At 36.7% G+C, this 23,603-nt stretch overlaps 1 protein-coding gene and 1 pseudogene across 7 annotated transcripts in view; one reads left to right on the top strand and one right to left on the bottom strand.

Moving 5' to 3' along the window:
• ECHDC1 (ethylmalonyl-CoA decarboxylase 1) overlaps positions 1 to 23,603 on the top strand; it is a 68,721-nt gene that overhangs the window by 1,059 nt on the left and 44,059 nt on the right. For 2 of the 6 annotated variants that reach the window (XM_082729891.1, XM_082729895.1), the window contains exon 2: positions 20,612 to 20,649. In XM_082729891.1, the coding sequence (XP_082586017.1) occupies positions 20,612 to 20,649 (38 nt within the window). Of the gene's footprint in view, positions 1 to 205; positions 349 to 20,611; positions 20,834 to 23,603 lie in introns of those variants that run through there. The other 4 variants (XM_082729894.1, XM_082729893.1, XM_082729892.1 and 1 more) reach the window with 3 other exon arrangements.
• On the bottom strand, positions 5,554 to 6,136 carry LOC309865138 (large ribosomal subunit protein eL21 pseudogene; annotated as a pseudogene). Its single transcript has 2 exons — positions 6,070 to 6,136; positions 5,554 to 5,776 (listed from the first exon to the last, which is right to left on the bottom strand). The product of its transcript is annotated as a large ribosomal subunit protein eL21 pseudogene (transcript).

Consider the following 23,603-nt stretch of genomic DNA (forward strand, 5'->3'; position numbering starts at 1 on the left):
GAAAGGGCTGATGAGGAACTTGAAAACAATCTCTATCGACCCCCTTCCCTCCTCCTTTCCTTTCCCCATTTTTTATCCGAGGACCGCACGTTTACCAGCTGTTGCTCCAGGAGCTGGACGTGTAGAGATAAACGGGACGATGGCGAGTTGCACAGAGGATCCCTTCGGGGAAGCACTCTATTGGAGGAAATTACGGGGAGGGGGGAGTTGTAATTACGAAATCTGGGAATGGGAGGAGTAGTAAGTCGGCTGACCTCCTGTTGCCTGACCTGAAGGAGAAGTGGGTAACAGTAGGTTCCATTCTGGGAAGAGAAGCCAGCTAGCAGAGACGGATGGAATTGAAACAGGGTGAGTGATAGGAGTAAGAAATAGGGCAGGTGGAGAGTTGGTTTGTGGACAGAGTCTCAAGCCTCCTGTGGCATTGTGAATTCTTAATACTTGTATGCCAGATTGTTACTGATTTATATTATTTGTCAGGCACTGCTATAGGCATTGTAAAGACCTTCTTACTTTGCAAAATGCAGTGGGGATGTTCAGTTAAAAATTTATTACATGAGGCTTAATAAAAATACTGTGCAAGCGGACAGTATTTTTATGCAGTCTAAAGAACTAAAGGAGATGAGGCGGCGTTCCTATGAGGAAAAGTGTAACAGGTGAGGTATCACAATTATATAGGTGATGAGTGAGGAGCAAAAACCTGAAGGATTTGAAAAACGAGAAAAGTTCATTTTGGCTATATGAAGAAGGGGGGTGTGTATGATGGCATGTAAATGAAGCTTGAAAAGTTGGTTGTATGATGACAGTCTAAAATGAAAGCAAAACTTGAAAAAGTTTTGTAGTGACAGTCTAGAATATTTATTTTTTGTTGTTTACCACTTGCCTCAGGTTAATAGTTTTCTTGTTAAGTAAGTATGCATCTGTTTTAATTTTCTGGATTTAGTAATTCTGATTTATGGTAAAATGGATTACATATGGCTTTCATGAGAAATGCAGCTTATTCACCTTGCAAGGAGGGGAACTCTTTAAAAACCTTTGCAGAACTTTAACAAAAACAGGAGAGTAACACATGTAGTCGTAGATGTCCATAGGGCTCTCCTCTTTCCCTTTTCCAGTGGCGTGGTTAAGAGCTTATTTAGCTGATGTGACTGTGGCAGAACAGCAAAGCATCCTGCATGACAAAATTTAAACATAATGCTTTGTCCTGAAGAATGTTTATAAAACGTAAATTCCTCAGAACTTTTTCATTGCCTTATGATTCTGGAAGAGTCCAGAAATGATGATTGCTTAACCACATGCTTACACAGAACCTGAATCTCAGCCTTGTTTGTTCACGTGTACTTTCAGATACTATAGAAGTTTATTAGTGGCTGATATTTTTGTCATCTCCTTAGCACTGAACTCTTGTCTGATTTGGCCTTTGAATTTAAAATTGGGATGAAAGTATACATAAATAGGTGATTATCATATTTCTAGAACTGGATTTCTAAACTTGAGGTCAGCAAACCTAGGAGGCTTAAGCAGTACCCTCAAGTTTTTGTGGTACTCTTCTGTGGCATAGACAAGGGAACATGAGAAGAGAGAAAAGAAGGGTGAGTTAGTAGTGGAAGGGGGATAGGAATGAGGAAGAAGAGAAAAAAATGGAATTAACAGAAGGATATGTGAAATATTTATTATAAGATTTATTTGGAAAAATCAGCATATCAAAGATGTCTAGTGAGGCAAAAATATTAGTTACATGTATGTTTAATTGTGTAATATTTAAAGATAAGGAAATAATAGACCTGATGGCATATATACTAATTGCCCTTCTGTTGTTGGATATTGGAGAGGTAATATATGAGGACAGAACAGGCTCCTTATAAGAGAGAAGATATATTGTTCATTGATTTTGTTATTCCACAGTAATTAAAAAGGCTATCGATAAAAAATGCTAATGATTTTGTAAGTTTTATTTCTTATTTTCTAGTTTATTTTCTAGTTTCTTTGTTCTTTTCCCTAAACAGAATACTGTGGGAAACAGCCAAATTTAGTTTCTGAAAATAGCCATCAAAGTCCTTATTAAGTTTATTTTGGCACCTTTTTAAATGTTGAAGGCATGGTAAATATAGAGAAGACCAGAACCTCTGCCTCAGTTGAATTTTCCATTGAGTTTCTATTCTATGTCTGATATCTCCAGGAACACGACACGCTTAGAGAATATCCAGGAAAGAGCTTGGATGTATTATCTTTGGCTCTGGCTCTGTATATATACCTTCCAGTTTTGTGAACTGACCTGATTAAGCTCTGTATATATACCTTCCAGTTTTGTGAACTGACCTGATTAAGTGATCTTGAGAGCTTATTTTCCTAGACTGGAAGCAGGCATAAGGAACCCTGAGCCCTACTCTATTTGATCTTCTTTAAATGGAAAAAGATAAAGGCAGCCCCAGGTTCCTTTTACCACATAAGCCTCTTAGAGTGAGAGACAGACAGACATAGAGACAAAAAGGAGAACAGAACTAAGAGAACAGAACTGTAGTTCCAGGGCAGATAGTTTCACTTTGTTGATTAGTATGCAAAACCACACACTGAATTACTTGTTTTTGCCTCAAAACCCCTACTTTGGAAGGTGAAGAAGAGAAAGTGAGGCAAAGTAGGTCAAATCTCAGATTCCCTCTTTAAGTTTGCCACTAACAGTTATTAAATGTTAACCTCAGTACCACTGGGTCAATTGTCTCTCCTCCCAAGAAAGTTAGAGAATGTAACAGTCTAGACCTGACCCAAGATTCCTCCTGTAAGAGAAATTTTACATAAAGAACAAAGAAGATTACCAATCAGATCCTTGTAAAATATGTATTGCCAACTACACATATTATAGATAGAATGATGTCTTATTATTTATTACTTCACTTCTTAAAAAGTATTGATATTTTTTATTAGTGAAACAATAAAGATTGTGTTGTATGCAAAGCCATTTTGTAAACACGAAAGGAAAATCATACTCTTGCACATTTGTAGCTACATATCCTGGACTTGGATTTCATAGAAACCCAACAGTGAAATAAATTTTTCTATTTTGCAAATAGAGATCTTAACATAATAGTTTAGAAAATGATGGGTAGGTACTGTAGTGCCTACACAGTAATAACCATATTAAGGTTTATTTAGTTCCACAAATATTAAATGTGAAACTGTGTGCTAAAGCCTGTGAATAAGATGCAGTTCTGCCCTTAAAAATTTTTTATTGTCATGGAGGGAGGAGCTTCATTTCTAATTCTCTAAGGTACTTCAATAAGGACTCTTTAGTAGTTGTCAGACCTGCCAGACTATGTGGCCACTGTGTTCTTTGTTTAGTATAGTATCTTTATGGCTGTGTGTTCTCTGTTTGCTATCTTCAATGTAGAGAAAGAGTATTTAGGAAACTAGTTTTGAAAATGGCCATTTAGAAGATTGGGAGAGATTATTGGTAAAGGCAGAGGCAGCCCCCAAAGTTTGGAATGATATCCTTCAGTTAAAAAAAAAAAATTGAGGGGCGCCTGGGTGGCTCAGTTGGTTAAGCCGCTGCCTTTGGCTCGGGTCGTGATCTCAGGGTTCTGGGATAGAGTCCCACATCGGGCTCTCTGCTCAGCGGGGGGCCTGCTTCCCTTCCTCTCTCTGTGATCTCTTCCCTTCCTCTCTCCTACTGTGATCTCTCTCTGTCAAATAAATAAATAAAATCTTTTAAAAAAATTGAGAAATATTGTATACATACATATAGTGAAAAATGCATAAGAAGAATTTAAAGAACAATAATAAAGAAACAACAAAGAAAATAAGTGTGTATCCCTTACCTAGGTTAAGAAAAAAAAAAAACACGTGTTTTCTGAAACCTAACTTTTTTAGTGTGTGTTAGGTGACTCAGGCAATAGCTTTCTTCATAATATCTTCATTTATTTTCATACTGGCCAGATGACCTGAGTTTCAAATCAGGAAATAAATGTAATAATACTTTCTAGAAGTAGTATATGAACAATAGTGTGTATAGTTTTATAACCATCTCATAAATACTTTGATTTAATTAAATAGCATATGTACAAAATATTTTACTGTCCATTCAAAAGGCTTGTGGTTCTAGCTATGGAGTTACATGGAATTATGTCTAAAGTTTTAAAGGTTTTTATAAATTGATAATTTATTTAAAAATAAGTATTTATTTCAAGAAAAATAGAGTGAGAACTTTGGTTGAGAGCATTTTTATTGTTTTAAAATTTGACAGAAGGTAAGCTTTAATTGTGAAAAAGAAATGTGGACTTTATTTTTTTTTTTCTTTTAGATTTGTTTCATGGAGGGGAGTGGAACTATACAATCATGCTAATAGATAAGCAGTAACATAATCTTCTGAAGAAATGACACTCTGAAAATATGTAAGATGAGAGTATTTAAGGGTGGCTCCCTCTGCCAATATTTTGGCCATAAGGCACTACAAAGAAAAGCAAGCCTGAGTTTATGTTTTCTTTCGGTTACTGTCCAGGAGACCTGGAATATTGCCTGATTTTTGTTGTGGTTCTCCTTAGAATTTTAAACTTTGGAAAGAATGAAGGAAATAAAATACCATAACTTTTTGCAGGTGATTTAATGTCATTGGATCCTTTTTTGCCTATAGAAAATCCTTAGATTTCTTTTTCTTAGATTTTATTTGAGAGAGAGAGAGAGAGTATGAGCAGGGGAGGAGCAGATGAAAAGGGAGAAGCAAACTCCCCACTGAGCAGGGAGCCTGGTGTGGGACTTGATCCCAGAACTCTGGGATCATGACCTGACTCGAAGATAGATGTTTAACCAGCTGAGCCACCTAGGTGCTCTGGAAAATGCTTAGATTTCATGATGAAAGTTTACTGGTGAAGGAAAAAAAAATCCTTTTATGATGTCAAGACTATATTTTAAGTATGTTGTAAATCTCTAACAGAGCTTACTAAAAGGAGGAACTTTATTCTGGTTTTGATTAGATAGTTGAAGTATATTTGCTTTTTGTGTGCATCTTTTTGTTTCCTTGATAAAACTAAAAAAAAAAAATTAAGTTAGATAAGGTTAGGGTAAGTTAGGGTAAGGTTACTTTTTTTTTCTTCTTGAAACAGTTAGCAACTAGTCACTAGTCAGAACTCAATAAATACCATTTAATTGTTACCAATTATATCTTACCAAATGCTTTTATCATATGTATGTATGTTTATGCACTAAGATCCCAGTCTGTGAATTTCTTGGCCATCAAAACCTATATACATAGGTGTCATTTCCATGCAAAGGAACTATTCAACCTTTTATTTTTATTTTTATTTTTTTTAAAGTAGGCTCCATGCCCATTGTGGGGCTTGAACTTGTGACCCTGAGATTGAGAGTCACATGCTCTACCAATTGGGCCAGGCAGGTACCTCTCAAGTCCTTTTTTATTTCTTAGAAAGGAATTATTGCCTATTTTAAATAATTTGATGAAGACTACTATCCTGTTTTAAAATATCTTAATTGCTAATATTGTCAAAATTTGTCCTTAGAGAAGCAAAGAAGGTGTCACAACTCCTTTTTTTTTTAAACAGTCTTGAGATTTTTAAAATTTTTTTTACACATCATGCCATGAATTCATAAGGAATAGGTTCCAACAGCTCAGGCTTCTGTCCATTGGTTCTTACAAAATGTGCTTTTCTGGGTAGAGCGGGCTGATGCTTCAGTTGAACTCAAACGCCTTTCTCTTTGGCTTCCTTCTTTTTCTGATCATTTTCCTTCACATTCTTCAGGAAGCTGTTTGGCTCTTTGAATGCTTGATGTGCTCAATACATGAATTCTCTTAGAAAGAATCTTGCTCTTGGGCGCCTGGTTAAAGCCTCTGCCTTCTACTCGGGTCATGATCCCACGTCCTGGGATCGAATCCCCATTGGGCCCTTTCTGCTCAGTGGGGAGCCTGCTTCTCCATCTCTCTCTGCCTGCCTCTCTGCCTGCCTGCCTTCTTGTAATCTCTGTCTATCAAATAAATAAATTAAAAAAAATCTTTAAAAAAAATTTAGAAAAAAAAGTATCTTGCTCTTGTTTGTTTACAGCAGTGCCAAAGGCATGCTAGATAACATTGTAGACTCTTCCAGTTTTGCTATGGTAACATCTGTGGGGGCTTTCCTGTTTGAACAGTGCCCATCCCCTTGATGGTTACCATATGACCTTTCTTAAAGATTTGCATGTATGTGGCCAAAGGCAACTCCAGGTTTTCTAAAAGCCTAGGGAATGGACTGTGGCTGTCTTTTCCTCTTTTCCTTTGTGTTGATCTTTTGGCAAATTACTGAAAGATGGCTGTTCCCATTACAACTCATTTTGAATGGTACATTTTGGTATATTTCACTATTTTTCCAATGGACATTGACTCCTGAACTTGGGTCTAAGAGTAATGAAAGGGGAGTGAAAAAAACCAGTGGTTGGTTTGCCTGGTGGTGGAGCATAATGTTCAAAAAAGAATTCTTGAGCTGTGTATGGTGTAACTTAGTTTAAGTAGCACTGACTGGGGACCCTTGGGCAGAAAGAGCTACTACACTTTTACTCTATGAAGTTGGTGGTTACATGCTTAGTGCTCAAGGAGGAGGAGACATGTGGGGCAGGTGTGTTAGATCATAAATGTCTTCTTTGAATTTCTGCTTGTAGTCATAAAACTTCTGTGGCAAGGTTTCTCTCGTGCTTATCATTAAATTCAACATTAACTATCAGTGAGAGATCTGGGCAGTCTCGAGACACCCTAAGAATGTCGCTACCAAAAAAAAAAAAAGAATGTAGCTATCAGTGCAGATTTGATCCTTATCACAACTGTGAAGGCTATAGGTTAACTTTCTAGGCTAAAGAACATTTTTCTGCTTCTATCCCTCCTCTGTTGGAGATGAGAAATTATTCACATGGCTGGAGCTTATGAACATGAATACATCTTGTCGTGAAGATCCTGGTTTTGTTAAATTTTTTTCAAGCCCCAATCCTTGTCATTCTCAATAAATCCTGAGATTTTTAGCATAGGCTTCTTTTGCCAGCTCAAGAGATCTTGAGGCAACTTGATATTTACATATGGGTGATAATCTAGGAAGCCTCCAAATCCTTGTGTTTTTTCACAACCACTTCATACTTAGTAATAACATTTTATTTTTGAAGTTTTCCTCCCCAGTCCCACTTCCCATAGACCTAAATTTTCTACCTTTATTACTTTATTTCCTCTTCAGTTTCATGCTCAAGTCCTGAGAAGCCACCTTATTTTAAATTTTTTCAATCTCTTTGAAAATGTGTACATAGATTTATACTTCTGTGGGTGTACATTTGACGTATACAATTCACTTATTAAAAATAAATGAAAATATATTGAAATTAATTGAAATATTTAACATTGCAGTTCTATGTACTTGAGATCAAGAATACTTTCAACAAAAGGATTTGTCCTTGTCCAGGACAGTTTTGCTTTCAGTTAAAGATTATTAGTTCATTTGACCAGAATAGCTTATTTTTAGTGATGTTAGATAACTAATGACCATAATTATAGAGGTACTTCCTTTCCATAGACAGAGCTTTTACTCTCCTTTGGAAAAGCAGGCACCTATGCTTTTGAATCAGGCTTAAGTTTTGAGAACTGGGGCTATGAAAAGGAAAGAAATAAGGTAGATATAGGCAATAACATGCAGTAATATTTTCAGGAAAATGATTTATTTCAAATGAATGATTGTTTACAGCAATGCCAATAGCATGTAGTAGTAATTGTCAACGTTTAGAGATTGCCTCATTTTCTTCAGTTTTACGGTATCATGTAATTTTCCTATCTGTCCAATAATTTTATGTAGTACCAATCAAGTACCTTTTATTACACTAATACAGGGGGTGGGAACATCTATAATATAAATTTATTCTGCATTTGTTCTGCATCATTACGTATTTCTTTGTTATAATTGGATTCTTTTGTTCATTTTGAAATTTATTTCAGATGGGGCGCCTGGGTGGCTCAGTGGGTTAAGCCGCTGCCTTTGGCTCAGGTCATGGTCCCAGGGTCCTGGGATCGAGCCCCGCGTTGGGCTCTCTGCTCAGTGGGGAGCCTGCTTCCCCCCTCTCTCTCTGCCTGCCTCTCTGTCAACTTGTGATCTCTCTCTCTGTCAAATAAATAAAAAAAATCTTAAAAAAAAAAAAAAGAAATTTATTTCAGAAATCTTGCAATATCTCCTAAGTTAACCGAAGATTTCCTGTAATAATACAGGATTATGTTTGATAAGCATTCCCTTTAGGTTTCAATATCTTCAAGAGGCTTTACATGTGTTAAAACTAATTCATACTATAGAATCTGTCATCTTAATTGTATCATTTTCTAATCTGATAGGACTAGTGGTGGGATGGGAGAGTGGTATAGAAGTAAGCATATTATATGAGTTTTGGAAAAGGAGTTTAAAATTGGCCTCAGGTGAAGGTATTAAACGTCATTTTAAGTACTTAGATATTTTATTTTGCAACTTGTAACTTTTGACTACTTTGGTTGCTTACTGGGTACTGTTTCGTCACTTTGACTCAGACCAGTATTACTTATAGTCCATAAGTGGGCCCCTTGTGCTTTTATTATTCTTTACTGATAGGTTAATGTTAATAACTATAGCCACAGACAAATAGTCACTTTTTGGGCAGGGGAGGAAAGGAGCATGGACATGTCTGGGTTTTTTTGAGAGGGAGAGAGAGAGAGAGGAAGAGAGAGGAAGAGGAAGGGAGTGAGGGAAGTTGGCAGAGGGATAGAATCTTTTAAGAGGACTCCCTGCTCCCAACCCGGGACTCAATCCCACAACCCAAGAGGTCATGAGATCATGTGATTATGAAATCATGACCTGAGCCGAAACCAAAAGTGGGATGCTTACCTGACTGAACCACCCAGATGCCCTGGACATGTTCTGTTCTAAATAAACACTTGTCTGCTTATTTCCATGCATGTGAGCACTTCGCATCCTTTCCACTTAACCTGCATATTTTCTTTTAAATTTCTAGTCATTTTTATTCCAGAATGCAGAGACAATGCCTAGATCTACTATAGCCTAAACTACAATAAGTAGAGCCTCTTTCCCTGGTCCTCTTTTCCTATAAGTTTTAGGAATGAATTGATAAAAATCTAAAAGAATTTGATTCTGGTTAGGATCCTTGAAATCTTAACCCTGTTAGGAATAATCCCAGGAGTTGTTAGAAATAATTTTGAAAGCTTTTGCATGGACAGATGAATGTTCAAGTTGAATATAAATGACAGAGATTCTAAGAAAAATTTTACTAAGTTCCAGAGTGCTAACTTCCACTTCTAGGTCAAGTAACTTCTGGGTTCAAAGAACTTGTTATAGTTAAGGTGCTCTTTTTTTGTGTGTGAGATTTTATTTATTTATTTGAGAGAGAGAGAGAGCATGAGAGGAAAGAGGTCAGGGGGAGAAGCAGACTCCCCGCCGAGCAGGGAGCCCAATGGGGGACTCGATCACAGGACTCCAGGATCATGACCCGAGCCGAAGGCAGTCACTCAACCAACTGAGCCACCCAGGAGCCCCAGTTGAGGTGCTCTTAATATCTTTTAGGAAGTGCCTGAAAGGGCTTCTTACTTAGATTGCCAGTGGTCTAAGATCTCAGCTTTTGTGTTTAGACATTTGAAAGTTATCCTGTAAATTTTCTTTAAAATACTGAGGGGAAGCAAAAGAAGGATTGTATGTGTTGTATGTGAGATGGCAGTTAGATGAAACAAGTTTTCAAAAATGTTGATGATTTTCAAGCTATGAGATAAAAATTCTCTGTACTTCTCTCTACTTTTGTGAATGTTGGAAAATTTTATTCTTTCTACTTTTGTGAATGTTAGAGAATTTCAGAAATGAAAAGTTGTTGTTTTTAAGAAGGAGTTGGGGGCCCCTGACTGGCTCAGTCGGTTAAGTGCCTGACTCGATTTCAACTCAGGTCATGATCTTAGACTCTTGGGAATGAGCCCTGTGTCAGGCTCCATGCTCAGTGCAGAGTCTGATTAAGATTTTTCTCTCTCCCTCTCCCTTTGCCCCTCTCCCACCACTCAGGCTCTCTCTATCTTGCAAATAAATAAATGAATAAAATCTTTTAAAAAATTAAAAAAATAAAAAGAAAGAGCTGAAGGCAATATGAATAAGTGTTAACATTTACTAAAAATGAGGAATGGGTATTCGTTATATTTTTTTTCCTATTTTTTAAAAATCTTGGAACATTTCAGAATTAAACTTAAAAAAATTGCCTTGGATGCTGGAACACTGAAAAGAAATAAAATAAAATAAAATGGAAAAAAATTGCCTCTCCATCCATGAGTATTAAAATATGAGGCTGTTTTCTGACAAATTAAGCTCATATAATGTAGAATAAATGTCAATTTGTTAGCCTTGATGTATACTAGTGAGTACCCTTCCAGTAGGAAGAAAGAGGATTAACTGTTAAGACCATAAGGAGTTTGTTAGTAAGAATAAAGCTGTGGCAGTTGAAAGTCACAGCACTTCTGGCACCTTTTTTATTGGAGGAATAGCATTAAGGTCTTATTCTTGGATATTGTTTTCAAAGACAACAAGCATCTAACTCACTACCATTCTTTTTTGTTAAACCCTCTCCTATGTATCACAGCACATTAGGTCATACTGTGTCTAATATGAATTATATTTTATTTACTTTTTTTTTAGATGAGTTTAAGGAACATCTTGGTCTCCTCCATATTGTATTCAAAGTCATCTTAATGAGAAAATTTTGAAATACTGTTCTTAAGTTCTTAAAGTATATCTGTTTAGGGGATTGCGTTCCATTGTGTAATACTTTTAGATACTTTCACAGTTACAAGTATTCTGCTGAGTCACTTTAACAAGAATGTCCCTTTGAAGGTGAAACAATTTAAAATAGAAGGGAGATCATATTGTAATCTTTAGATGATCTGTTCTCCACCTGCTTCTGATATCATTTTATAACTCACATATTAGAGATCTTTCTAAAGGTATAAAAACAAACTTGTGACATTCCATTTGGCAACCTGATGATTTATTTTCTTCATTAAGCATTTAAATACCTTGTTTGTGTTGAGCACTATACTCGGTCCTAGTGACAAAGGGTATGTACTTCAGAGAACTGCTCTTAGGAAGCTTCCTGTCTGGTGAGAAAGACAAATGAAAAATAAAATTAAAATGATGTGTAAAATGTGCTAAAATGTAATCATATAATGCATTGAGATAGAATAAATAAAAGGAATAATTATCTCTGCTTAGGAAATCACTTTATAAGAGCAAATTTAGGAATTTAGGTTTTAAAGATGATTAGGGACTTACCAGGTCAGTGAGGAAGGAAAGGCATTATATGGGGATGTAATAATATAGAATAGCAAGGTAAATTTGTGAAATTCTAGTCGTTTGGTGTCCACACAGACTATGTGTAGAGATGTTAGGAGAGACTTAAGTTACCAATAAGGGCCCAATCAAAGTGAGCTTTGGACTTGATCCTTTTGTTATTAGAAAGCTACTGAAAAACCCTACGTTTGGAATAATTTGACTAGATTACAGAGATAGCTCTCATTTTAAGGAGTAGTGTGAAACTAATTGGTGACATATATGTTATATAATGAGGTTTGAACTATGTTGATAATAGAAGGAATAAAGGACGGGAAAGATAAGGAAAAAGATATTTTACAGGTAGGTTGCATATGAGAAATGAAGGAGGGGAAGGAGACATGTTTTTCTGTGGCCTGCAGGTTGGTGATATTACAGATATTTAAGGGAACAAATAAAGAAGGAGCAACAGGTTTTAGGAGAAGTATGACTTCAGGTTTAGATGATGATTTTTGAGAAGGTTGTGTACATCTAGAGGTGAGGAATAAGGAGATTTCTGTTTGAGTTAGGAGTACGCAGGTATAAGGTTTCTACTGGAGATGGTAATGTGGGATTTGTTGTTTTATGTGTTTTAATAAATGCTACAGACTAAAGAATTCCAACAAATCAATCATAAAAAGGCAAATAATAGAAAAAATGGGCAAAAAGCTTTAATAGATACTTTAGAAAATATATACAAGTAACCAGTAAGCATATGAAAATGGAGCTTGACTTCATTAGACATCATAGAAAAGCAAAGTGAAACCACAATGACATACTTCTCTTTAGAATGCCTAAAATGAAAAAAAAAAAAAAAAGAAAGAAAGAAAGAAAAAGATGTTAGCAGGTGATGGTAAGATTGTGAAACAATTAGAACATTCACTAGCTGTGGAAATACTGGTATATATTGGTACAGCCATTTTGGAAAACTCTTTGGTATCTTTTCAAGTTGAACAAATGAACAGATTCAGTAATGGAAATCCAGCTGTGGGTGTGTGTGTGTATGTGTGTATGTGTGTGTGTGTGAGAGAGAGAGAGAGAGGGAAAGAGAGAGAGAGAAAGGAAGAGAGGAAAGAGGGGAGAGAGACAGGTGAATATTGATATGTAGAGTTTGCTGATACTCCCACCATGCTCAGTTTCAAGCCCCCAATGGTTTAAAAAACGAACTTGCAAAATTCTTCAGTGTTTAACAATCAATATGTCAGCTGCAACCAGACAAAATAATTCCACTTTTAGATATAGCCAACAGAAGTATATCTATCTATTACAATAGATAAATTGTGGTATATTCATATAATAAAACACAACAATGGGAGGAATAGAATATTTAGACTGTAATTACACTTAATAACCATAATGGATGTAACAAACACAGTTGAAACCAGGCACAGAAGAATATATACTATTCAATTTGTATAAAATTCAAAACAAAAAACTAATCTAGGGTATAGAAGTTAGGGTACTTATTATCCTTATAAGGAGTTGTGACAGAGAGAAGACACAACAGACCTTTGAGCTTTGTATCATTTTGTTTAGCTTCTACGTTCTGTTCCTTGATCTGGGTGTTACTGACTTGAGTGTATTTACCTTGTGAAATTCATTGAGCTATTAACTTATGATTTGTATACTGTTTTGAAAGTATGTTTTATGTCAACAAAAATGCTTACAGAGGGCAAAAATTTTTATGGGCAGAGATGAGATTATCTGGGATGTATATATACAGTGAGAAGAGAACAGTGACAAAATGCTGGTGAATGCAAGAAACCATGCACATGTTCCTATTTCTTTCCCCATATTCTTCAGGTTTCCTATGAAAGTATTGCAGAAGGCAAGAATAATGCTGAGAATAAAATCTCTATTAGAGAGTAGGATTGCTTCTGTAGCATTCCTGCATAGAGACTGTTTCCAAGGGAACATTGGACTGAATTTATTCTTTGATTTTGCAAAAGTTAAAGAGTTGGAGGAAGAAGAGCTTCTATCATGAGAAAGACTTTCCAGGAGGCAGGAGATGGTGCTAAACACAGAATAGCAACATTTTTGTAAACGTTCCCAGTGTATTGATCCCAGTAATGTACCGTAACTACATCATCATCTCTCAGTGATAGACTGAAATGGTATACTTTGTGAATTATTTGGTTTGGGAAGGAGGGGAAAGGGAAAGATTTCCATACCCACCTTCTCCTCAGAGTGCTTTTAAGAAGTGGGGAAATAGGAGAGGAGTCAAGATGGCAAGGAGTAGCAGGCTGAGAGGGCATCAGGATGCAGGAGTTCAGTTAGATAGTTATCAAACCGTTCCGAACACCTACAAATCAAACAAGAGATTGAAGAGAAGATTCTAGATTGAAGCAGCAATTCTAGAATCAGAAAATCGACCACTTTCTGAAAGGTAGGACTTGCAGAGGAGTGAATGCGAAGTGATGGGAAGATAGACCTTGGGGGGAGAGGCCAGCTTCCGGCAAGCAGCAGAGCAGCAGAGCACAAAATCAGAACTTTTAAAAGTCTGCTCCACTGAGGGACATCACTCCAGGGGCTAAGCGGGGGTGGAGCTCTTGCGACAACAGCCTAGTCTCAGGCCCCATGGGGTCACAGAAGGATCAGGGGTGCCTTGAGTGTAGCAAAGCTCACACGTATTAGAGCGGGGAAGCCTGCTACAGAGACAGAGCTGAAGATTGAGCTCTCAGCTTGGGACATCTTGGGATTACCTTAAACTGTGACCCATGGCACAGTCGGCCACTGCTTTTTGAGCAGTGACCCCACAAGTGGCAGATCCGGGGAGACTCATCTTCCTTCTCTGGAGGCAGGAATCTGCTGGGTTTGAAGACTCCAAATGGGACTGTGTGCCTAGACAGAAATGCTCAGGCACAGGCCGGGTGAGCTTGAAGCGTGGCTGGAGACCAGGGAGATGAGAGTGATTGAGGGTTTTTCTCCAAGGGCGCACTGAGGAGTGGGGCCCCCAGCTCTCGGCTTCTCTGGGCCGGAGATTGGGAGGCCACCATTTTCATTCCCATCCTCCAGAGCTCTATGGAAAGTGTTCAGGGTACAAAATCTCCCAAGAGCAAACCTGAGCAGATTACTTAGCCCAACCCCTGGCAAGAGCAGTGCAATTCTGCCTCTGGCAAAGACACTTGAGAAGCACTATGACAGGCCCCTCCCCCAGAAGATCAGCAAGAACATTCAGCCAAGATCAAACTTACTGATCAAGGAGAACAGTGGAATTCCAGAGGAGGGGAAAGCAAAGCACAGAATTCATGGCTTTCTCCCCATGATTCTTTAGTCTTGCAAAGTTAGTTAATTGTTTTTATTTTATTTTTTTCTTATTCTAATTTTTTAAACTTTTACTTTTTCCTCTTTTAATGTTTTTTAACTAGTTTATCTTAACAATACCTTTCTTATTAAAAAAAATCTTTTTGAACCTTCATTATTCCAGTCATATTTTATCCTTCATTGTATCTAACTTTATTTTTTGTATACATATAGGGTTTTTTTCTTCTAAACAATTTTGGGATACCACTTCTTCTAATAGATCAATATACCCAAAATCTAGCACAGGGCTTTAGTCTCCAGCCTGAGCAAATTCTCTCCACGTTCTTTTTCCAACCAACTTCTCAACTCTTTTTTAGAATTTTTTAAAAAATTTTCATCTTTACAGTCCTATTTCATTTCTTCATTGTGTTTACCTGTGTGTGTGTGTGTGTGTGTGTGTGTTTCTTTCATTAAAATTTTGGGAGGTAGTTTCTTCTAAGAGACCAAAATATACCCAAAATCAAGTAGGTAGTTCTGTTCTATTCACCAGTCTTAAATATATGTGTTTTTTTTTAAATTAAAAAAATTTTTTGAACTTCTTTTTACCCCCTTTCTTCTCTCCCCATGATTTGGGGTCTCTATTGATTTGATTAATGCACATTTTTCAGGGGTCTTTGCCACCCTTTTAGTATTTTATTCTCTTGTTCACATATTCTTATCTGGATAAAATGACAAGGTGGAAAAATTCAACTTAAAAAAAAAAAAGAACAAGAGGCAGTACCAAAAGCTAGGGACCTAATCAGTATGGACATTAGTAATATGTCAGATCTAGAGTTCAGAATGATGATTATCAAGGTGCTAGCTAGGCTTGAAAAAGGCATGGAAGATAATAGAGAAACCGTGTCTGTTGAAATAAAAGCCCTTTCTGGAGAAATAAAAGAACTAAAATCTAACCAAGGTGAAATCAAAAAAGCTGTTAATGAGGTCCAATAAAAAATGGAGGCTCTTACTACTAGAATAAATCAGGCAGAAGAGAGAATTAGTGATATAGAAGACCAATGGCGGAGAATAAAGAAGCTGAGCAAAAGAGAGACAAACTACTACTGGACCACAAGGGGAGAATTTGAGAGATAAATGATACCATAAGACAAAAAAATATTAGAATAATTAGGATTCCAGAAGAAGAAGTAAGAGAGAGGGGGGCAGAAGGTATATTGGAGTTAATTATTGTAAAGAATTTCTCTAATTTGGCAAAGGGAACAAGCATCAAAGTCCAGGAGGTGCAGAGAACCCCCCCTCAAAATCAATAAAAGTAGGTCCACACCCCATCAACTAATAGTAAAACTTACAAGTCTTAGTGACAAAGAGAAAACCCTGAAAGTAGCCCGGCACAAGAAGTCTGTGATATACAATGGTAAAAATATTAGATTTGCAGCGGACTTATCCACAGAGACCTGGCAGGCCAGAAAGAATTGGCATGATATATTCAGAGCACTAAGTGAGAAAAACATACAGCCAAGAATACTATATCCAGCTAGGCTATTATTGGAAATAGAAGGAGAGATAAAAATCTTCCAGGACAAACAAAAACTGAAAGAATTTGTAAACACAAACCAGCTCTACAGGAAACTTTGAAAGAGGTGCTCGAAACAAAGAGAGAGACTAAAAGTAGTAGATCGGAAAGGAACAGAGACAACATCCAGTAACAGTCACCTTACGGGCAATACAATGGCACTAAATTCATATCTCTCAGTAGTTCCCCTGAATGTAAATGGGCTAAATGCCCCAATCAAAAGACACAGGGTATCAGAATGGATAAAAAACCAAAACCCATCAATATGCTGTCTACAAGAAACTCATTTTAGACCCAAAGACACCTCAAGATTTAAAGTGAGAGGGTGGAAAACAATTTACCATGTTAATGGACATCAAAAGAAAGCTGGGGTGGCAATCCTTATTTCAGGTCATTTAGATTTTAAGCCCAAGACTATACTAAGAGATGAAGAAGGACACTATATCATACTCAAAGGGTCTTTCCAACAAGAAGATCTAACAATTTTATATATCTATGCCCTAACATGGGATCAGCCAACTATATAAACCAGTGAATAGCAAAATCAAACAAACACTTCAACAATAATACAATAATAGGGGACTTTACAGCCCCCTTCCTGAAATGGACAGATCATCCAAACAAAGGATCAACAAGGAAATAAAGTCCTTAAATGACACACTGGACCATATGGACATCACAGATATATTCAGAACATTCCATCCCAAAGCAACAGAATACACATTCTTCTCTAGTGCACATGGAACATTCTTCAGAATAGGTCACATCCTGGGTCACAAATCAGGTCTCAACCAGTACCAAAAGATTGGGATCATTCCCTGCATATTTTCAAACCACAATTCTCTGAAGCTAGAATTTCCTCACAAGAGGAAATTTGGAAAGAATCCAAATACATGGGGGCTAAAGAGCATCCTGCTAAAGAATGAATGGGTCAACAAGGAAATGAAAGAAGAATTGAAAAAATTCATGGAAACAAATGATAGTGAAAACACAATGGTTCAAAATCTGTGGGACACAGCAAAGGCAGTCCTGAGAGGAAAAGGTTTAGCAATGCAAGCCTTTCTAAAGAAACAAGAAAGGTCTCAGATACACAACCTTACCCTACACCTAAAGGAGCTGGAGAAAGAACAGCAAGGAAAGCCTAAACTCAGCAGAAGAAGAGAAATAATGAAGATCAGAGCAGAAATCAATGAAATAGAAACCCCCCAAAAACCCAATAGAACAAATCAATGAAACTAGGAGATGGTTCTTTGAAAGAATTAATAAGCCCTTGGCCAGACTTATCAAAAAGTAAAGAGAAAGGATCCAAATAAATAAAATCATGAATGAAAGAGGAGAGATTACAACCAACTCCAAAGAAATACAATTACAGGAACATATTATGAGGAACTATACACCAGCAAATTTGACAATCTGGAAGAAATGGATGCATTCCTAGAAACATATAAACTACCACAACTGAACCAGGATGGAATAGAAACCCTGGAGAGACCCATAACCAGGAAGGAGATTGAAGCAGTCATCAAAAATCTCCCAACAAACATGAGCCCAGTGCCAGATGGCTTACCAGGGGAATTCTACCAAGCATTTAAAGAAGAATTAATTCCTATTCTTCTGAAACTGTTCCAAAAAATAGAAATGGAAGGAAAACTTCCAAACTCATTTTATGAGGCCAGCATTACCTTGATCCCCAAACTGGACAAAGACCCCATCAAAAAAGAGAATTACAGACCAGTATCCTTGATGAACATAGTTGCGAAAATTCTCACCAAAATACTAGCCAATAGGATCCAACAGTACATTAAAAGGATTATTCATCACGACCAAGTGGGATTTATTCCAGGGCTGCAAGGTTGGTTCAACATCCTGCAAATCAATCAATGTGATACAATACATTAATAAGAGAAAGAACAAGAACTTGATGATACTCTCAATAGATGCTGAAAAACCATTTGACAAAGTACAGCATCTTTCTTGATCAAAACTCTGCAAAGTGGGGCACCTGGGTGGCTCAGTGGGTTAAGCCGCTGCCTTCAGCTCAGGTCATGATCTCAGGGTCCTGGGATCGAGCCCCGCATCGGGCTCTCTGCTCAGCAGGGAGCCTGCTTCCTCCTCTCTCTCTCTGCTTGCCTCTCTGCCTACTTGTAATCTCTGTCTGTCAAATAGATAAATAAAATCTTTAAAAAAAAAAAAAAACTCTGCAAAGTGTAGGGATAGAGGGTACATACCTCAATATCATCAAAGCCATCTACGAAAAACCCACCGCAAATATCATTCTCAATGGAGAAAACTGAGAGCTTTTCTGCTAAGGTCAAGAACACGGCAAGGATGTCCACTATCACCACTTCTATTCAGCATAGCACTAGAAGTCCTAGTTTCTGCAATGAGACAACAAAAAGAAATTAAAGGCATCCAAATCAGCAAAGAAGAAGTCAAACTATCACTTCGCATATGATATGATATTATATGTGGAAACCCCAAAGGACTCCCTCCAAGCTGCTAGAACTTGTACAGGAATTCAGTTAAGTGTCAGGATATAAAATCAATGCACAGAAATCAGTTGCATTTTTATACACCAACAAGAAGACAGAAGAAAGAGAAATTAAGGAGTTAATCCCATTTACAGTTGCACCCAAAACCATAAGATACCTAGGAATAAACCTAACTAAAGAGGCAAAGAATCTGTACTCAGAAAACTATAAAGTACTCATGAAGGAAATTGAGGAAGACACAAAGAAATGGAAAAATATTCCATGCTCATGGATTGGAAGAACAAATATTGTGAAAATGCCTATGCTACCTAAAGCAATCTACACATTTAATGCCATCCCTTTCAAAATGCCATCCATTTTTTTCAAAGAAATGGAACAAATAATCCTAAAATTTATATGGACCCAGAAAAGACCTCAAATAGCTAGAGGAATGTTGAAAAAGAAAGCCAAAGTTGGTGGTATCACAATTCCAGACTTCAAGCTCTATTGCAAAGCTGTCATCATCGAGACAGTATGGTACTGGAGCAAAAAGAGATACATAGATCAATGGAACAGAATAGAGAGCCCAGAAATAGGTCCTCAACTCTATGGTCAACTGCTCTTTCACAAAGCAGGAAAGAATGTCCAATGGGAAATAGACTTGTCTCTTCAACAAATGGTGATGGGAAAATTGGACAGCCACATGCAGATTCAAAATGGATGGAAAGACCTCAATGTGAGACAGGAATTGATCAAAATCCTTGAGGAGAACACAGTCAGCAACCTCTTTGATCTCAGCTGCAACAACTTCTTCCTGGAAACATCACCGAAGTCAAGGGAATCAAGAGCAAAAATGAACTATTGGGACTTCATTAAGATAAAAAAGATTCTGCACAGCAAAGGAAACAGTCAACAAAACCAAAAAAGACAAGTGACAGAATGGGAGAAGATATTCACAAATGACCTATCAGATAAAGGACTAGTATCCCAAATCTATAAAGAGCTTACCAAACTCAACACCCAAAGAACAAATAATCCAATCAAGAAATGAGCAGAAGAAATGAACAGACATTTCTGCAAAGAAGACATTTAAATGGCCAACAGACACATGAAAAAGTGCTCCACATCACTCAGCGTCAGGGAAATACAAATCAAAACTACAATGAGATACCACCTCATGCCAGTCAGAATGGCTAAAATTAACAAGTCAGGAAAGGACAGATGCTGGTGAGGATGCAGAGAAAGGGGAACCCTCTTTCACTGTTAGTGGGAATGCAAGTTGGTGTAGCCACTCTAGAAAACAGCATGGAGGTTCCTCAAAAAGTTGAAAATAGAACTATCCTATGACCCAGCAATTGTATTACTGGGTATTTACCCTAAAAATACAAATGTAATGATCCGAAGGGGCACGTGCACCCCAATGTTTATATCAGCAATGTCCACAATAGCCAAACTATGGAAAGAACCTAAATGTCCATCAACAGATGAATGGATAAAGAAGAGGTGTTACATATATACAATGGAGTACTATGCAACCATCAAAAGAAATGAAGTCTTGCCATTTGTGACGATGTGGATGGAAATAGATGGTATTATGCCGAGTGAAGTAAGTCAATCACAGAACGACAATTATATGATCTCCCTGATATGAGGAATTTGAGAGGCAAATTGGTAGGTAGGGAAGGAAAAAACTAAACAAGATGGGATGGGGAGGGAGCAAAACCATAAGAAATCTTATTCCCAGAAAACAAATTGAGGGTTTCTGAAGGGGAGGAGGGTTAGAGAGGGTGGTTGGGTTATGGATGTTGGGGAAGGTATGTGCTCTGGTGAGTACTGTGAAGTGTGTAAACCTGGAAATTCACAGGCCTATACCCAGGGGCTAATAATATATTATATGTTAATAAAAAAATAAAAATTAAAAAAAATGTGGGGAAGTAGTCTCAGTTAAATATAATATTAGAAAACTGTTCACTTTGACTATTGCATATTTTTCTGTTTTCCAGAAATGGCTGGAAATCTTTTGAAGACATCATCTTTGACTGTAAGGAAAAAATTACTGCATCAGATGGGAGTATCACTTTATAATACATCTCATGGGTTCCATGAGGAAGAATTAAAAAAAAAACTTCAGCAGTTTCCTGGTGGATCCGTTGACCTTCAGAAGGAAGACAGTGGCATTGGCATTCTTACTCTGAATAATCCAAGTAAAATGAATGCCTTCTCAGGTATAGAGATTTTTCTTTTGCTAAAGAATGACACTAAATCTAAGCTGTTATCACATGATTTTTGTCTCTACTCTGGTGACAGAATTCTTCAAAGTTGTGATACTGTTACAATATGCATACTCACACTCAATACTCAAAACTGTCACTTGAACCAGGAACATTTTTTACTAATTGTATTTTAATTTTTTAAAAAAAATCCATTAATGTGGATGTTGATAGAAAGGAAACTTGCAAATTAATCTTGATTATTTTTTCCATTGACTTTTACTGACTAGGTAATGACTTCATTTGTTTATGTTTAGCTAATGTCCCTGGGAGACAAGGGGAAGGAGCTTTCAAAGATTTTTGAAAACAGAAGAGAGAAACCTTTAAATGAAAAAAGAAATTAGTTAAAATGTTTTTTCTGTGACTTGAAATAAGACTGTCATTTTAACCATGTAATTCCAATAATCAGTGAAAACACTGTCCTTGCCTATGTGTTGCCTCATTCCTGACGCTTAGATACTGGGAAATACCTTCTATTTGCTAGGTAGCATTCTTGGGCATGCATGAATTTCATATTTAAGGGACCCAAAAGTCCAGGACATGTGGTACTTTGTAAGTTAACACCAAAGTTCAAATTTGAATTACACTACTAAGTTATGACAGAGCTCATGAGTAACACTGCTGATTGTCTAGCACTCCTACTTTTTTCAAGGTGATTTTGGCAGTTTCTGTTTGTCAGTGATGTACCTCATGGGTGGTTGATAATATTATGCAAGCGCTAATGAGTAACCTTGCTGACTACCCAGTTAGGATGACTTTGACAATTTCTGTTTTTCAGTTATGCACTCATAATCATGGGGGGTAAATTATATACTATAGTATTTGAAATACTGGGCTTAAAAATGTCTCAATAAAAAATTTTCATACCTATAGGCAAAAGTCAATAGACCGTAAACTTTGTAAATGATCAGTGGTGGGTCTTTAAAACAAAAGATGACTTTTCTTCCTTTCAGCATAATTCAGAGATCTCTTTCTCTCTGTCTATTAGTATTATGTAATAGAAGTATAATGCAAACACAGGGGCACCTGGATGGCTCAGTGGGTTAAAGCCTCTGCCTTCGGCTCAGGTCATGATCTCAAGGTCCTGGGATTGAGCCCCACATCGGGCTCTCTGTTCAGCGGGGAGTCTGCTTTGCCCCCTCTCTCTCTGCCCGCCTCTCTGCCTACTTGTGATCTCTGTCTGTCAAATAAATAAAATCTTAAAAAAAAAAGAGAAGTATAATGTGAACATAAATGTGATCCACATATGTAAAATAAATTTCTAGTAGCCATATTTTTAAAAAGTAAAATAAAAAAAGGAAACAGGAGAAATTAATTTTAATATACTTTAAGCCAGTATATTATAAAACATTTCTTTTGCTAAAGAATAACACTACATCTAAGCTGCTATAGAGAATAAAACCCAATTTTAATATTAGCTTAGGGTAAGTAAAATTAGAAAGGTAAGACTGCTCTCAAAAATTAGACTAGAATAATAGTTTTAATTTACTGAGTAGCTATAAATAATTTATATTAGTAGCATTCAAATGTTACTAAATATTAATTTCATGGCTAATATTTAAACCAAATATGAACAGCGATGCTTTGATTTGGGTAATGGTGTTTGATTGAGTTAGCTGGGAGAAAATGAGTGAGCTGGCAACCCCACGGCCCTGGTTTGAAAATTACCCAACCAGGTACTCCATTAAGGTTCCTTCCAACTTTTATGCTTAGTTTACAAAGTTTAAAAAGATGAGTTAAAGATTAAGTACTGGTACAGATATCTCATACTCAAAACCAACATTACTTTTTTAGAAGCTTAACTATTAGGGATGATTGAAGAACCATATTTACTTATATAGATTTATTCTTAGCCTAAATGCGCGGTGGTTTTTGTTTTGTTTTGTTTGTTTGTTTGTTTTTGTAAAGAGCTACTAGACTGTATAAATCTGTGGAGAGCAAGAACTATATTTCTAAAACATCTAGGACATCCTTGGGTAGGGCTACTATTTTAATTAGGTCATAATTAGCCATTAGAAAGGATAGCTGCATTAGTTACTTGTGAATCGATAGCATTAACATTATTGTAGAACCACTTCATTATTGGCTACTTCAGGAAATGGCAAAAAGAATAATAGTTCTTGATATCATGGGATTTATATTCCAAAGTAGTGTACATAGTTTAATGGGGCTTATATAGTAAGTTTTAGAACCTTGTGGTACAGATTTATTTTCAGGTTTTAATCCTCTGTCATGATCTTTATATTGGCTTCTAAAGCATTTTCTTAAGCAGAGGAAAGAGTAAACTGAATCATTGATAGCATTATGAACTTTGTGAACTTGGAAGATCACCATGTATAAGAATTACAGTTCCTGCTATTTCCATTTTAAATGTGTCCATTATAAAGAAACTCCAGTAGAATTTTGGGATGATACTAAGGTAAAAATTTAATCTGTAAATCATAGAATTGGTAGTTGGTAGGTATCTTATTAGCGGCCTATAATGTACTTTTCATAGCATGCCTTGGGTTAGAGCGTAGTTTGTCAACTCTGGAACAAGATGATATGTACTGTCCCTTACCTAACATCCTTTTATAATAGTTCTTATTTGAGTAGAGTAGGAATCTTATCTTTGTTTTATGTACCATATACCCAATAGATTGTTAATATCTCAGTCTTCTGGGGCAGACCTATATCTGAGCTAGGAATATAGGCATCACTCTTGTTATGAGCTTGTTTATTTTAT

This window comes from Mustela nivalis, assembly GCF_964662115.1.
Source record: "Mustela nivalis genome assembly, chromosome: 5".
NCBI lineage: Eukaryota > Metazoa > Chordata > Mammalia > Carnivora > Mustelidae > Mustela > Mustela nivalis.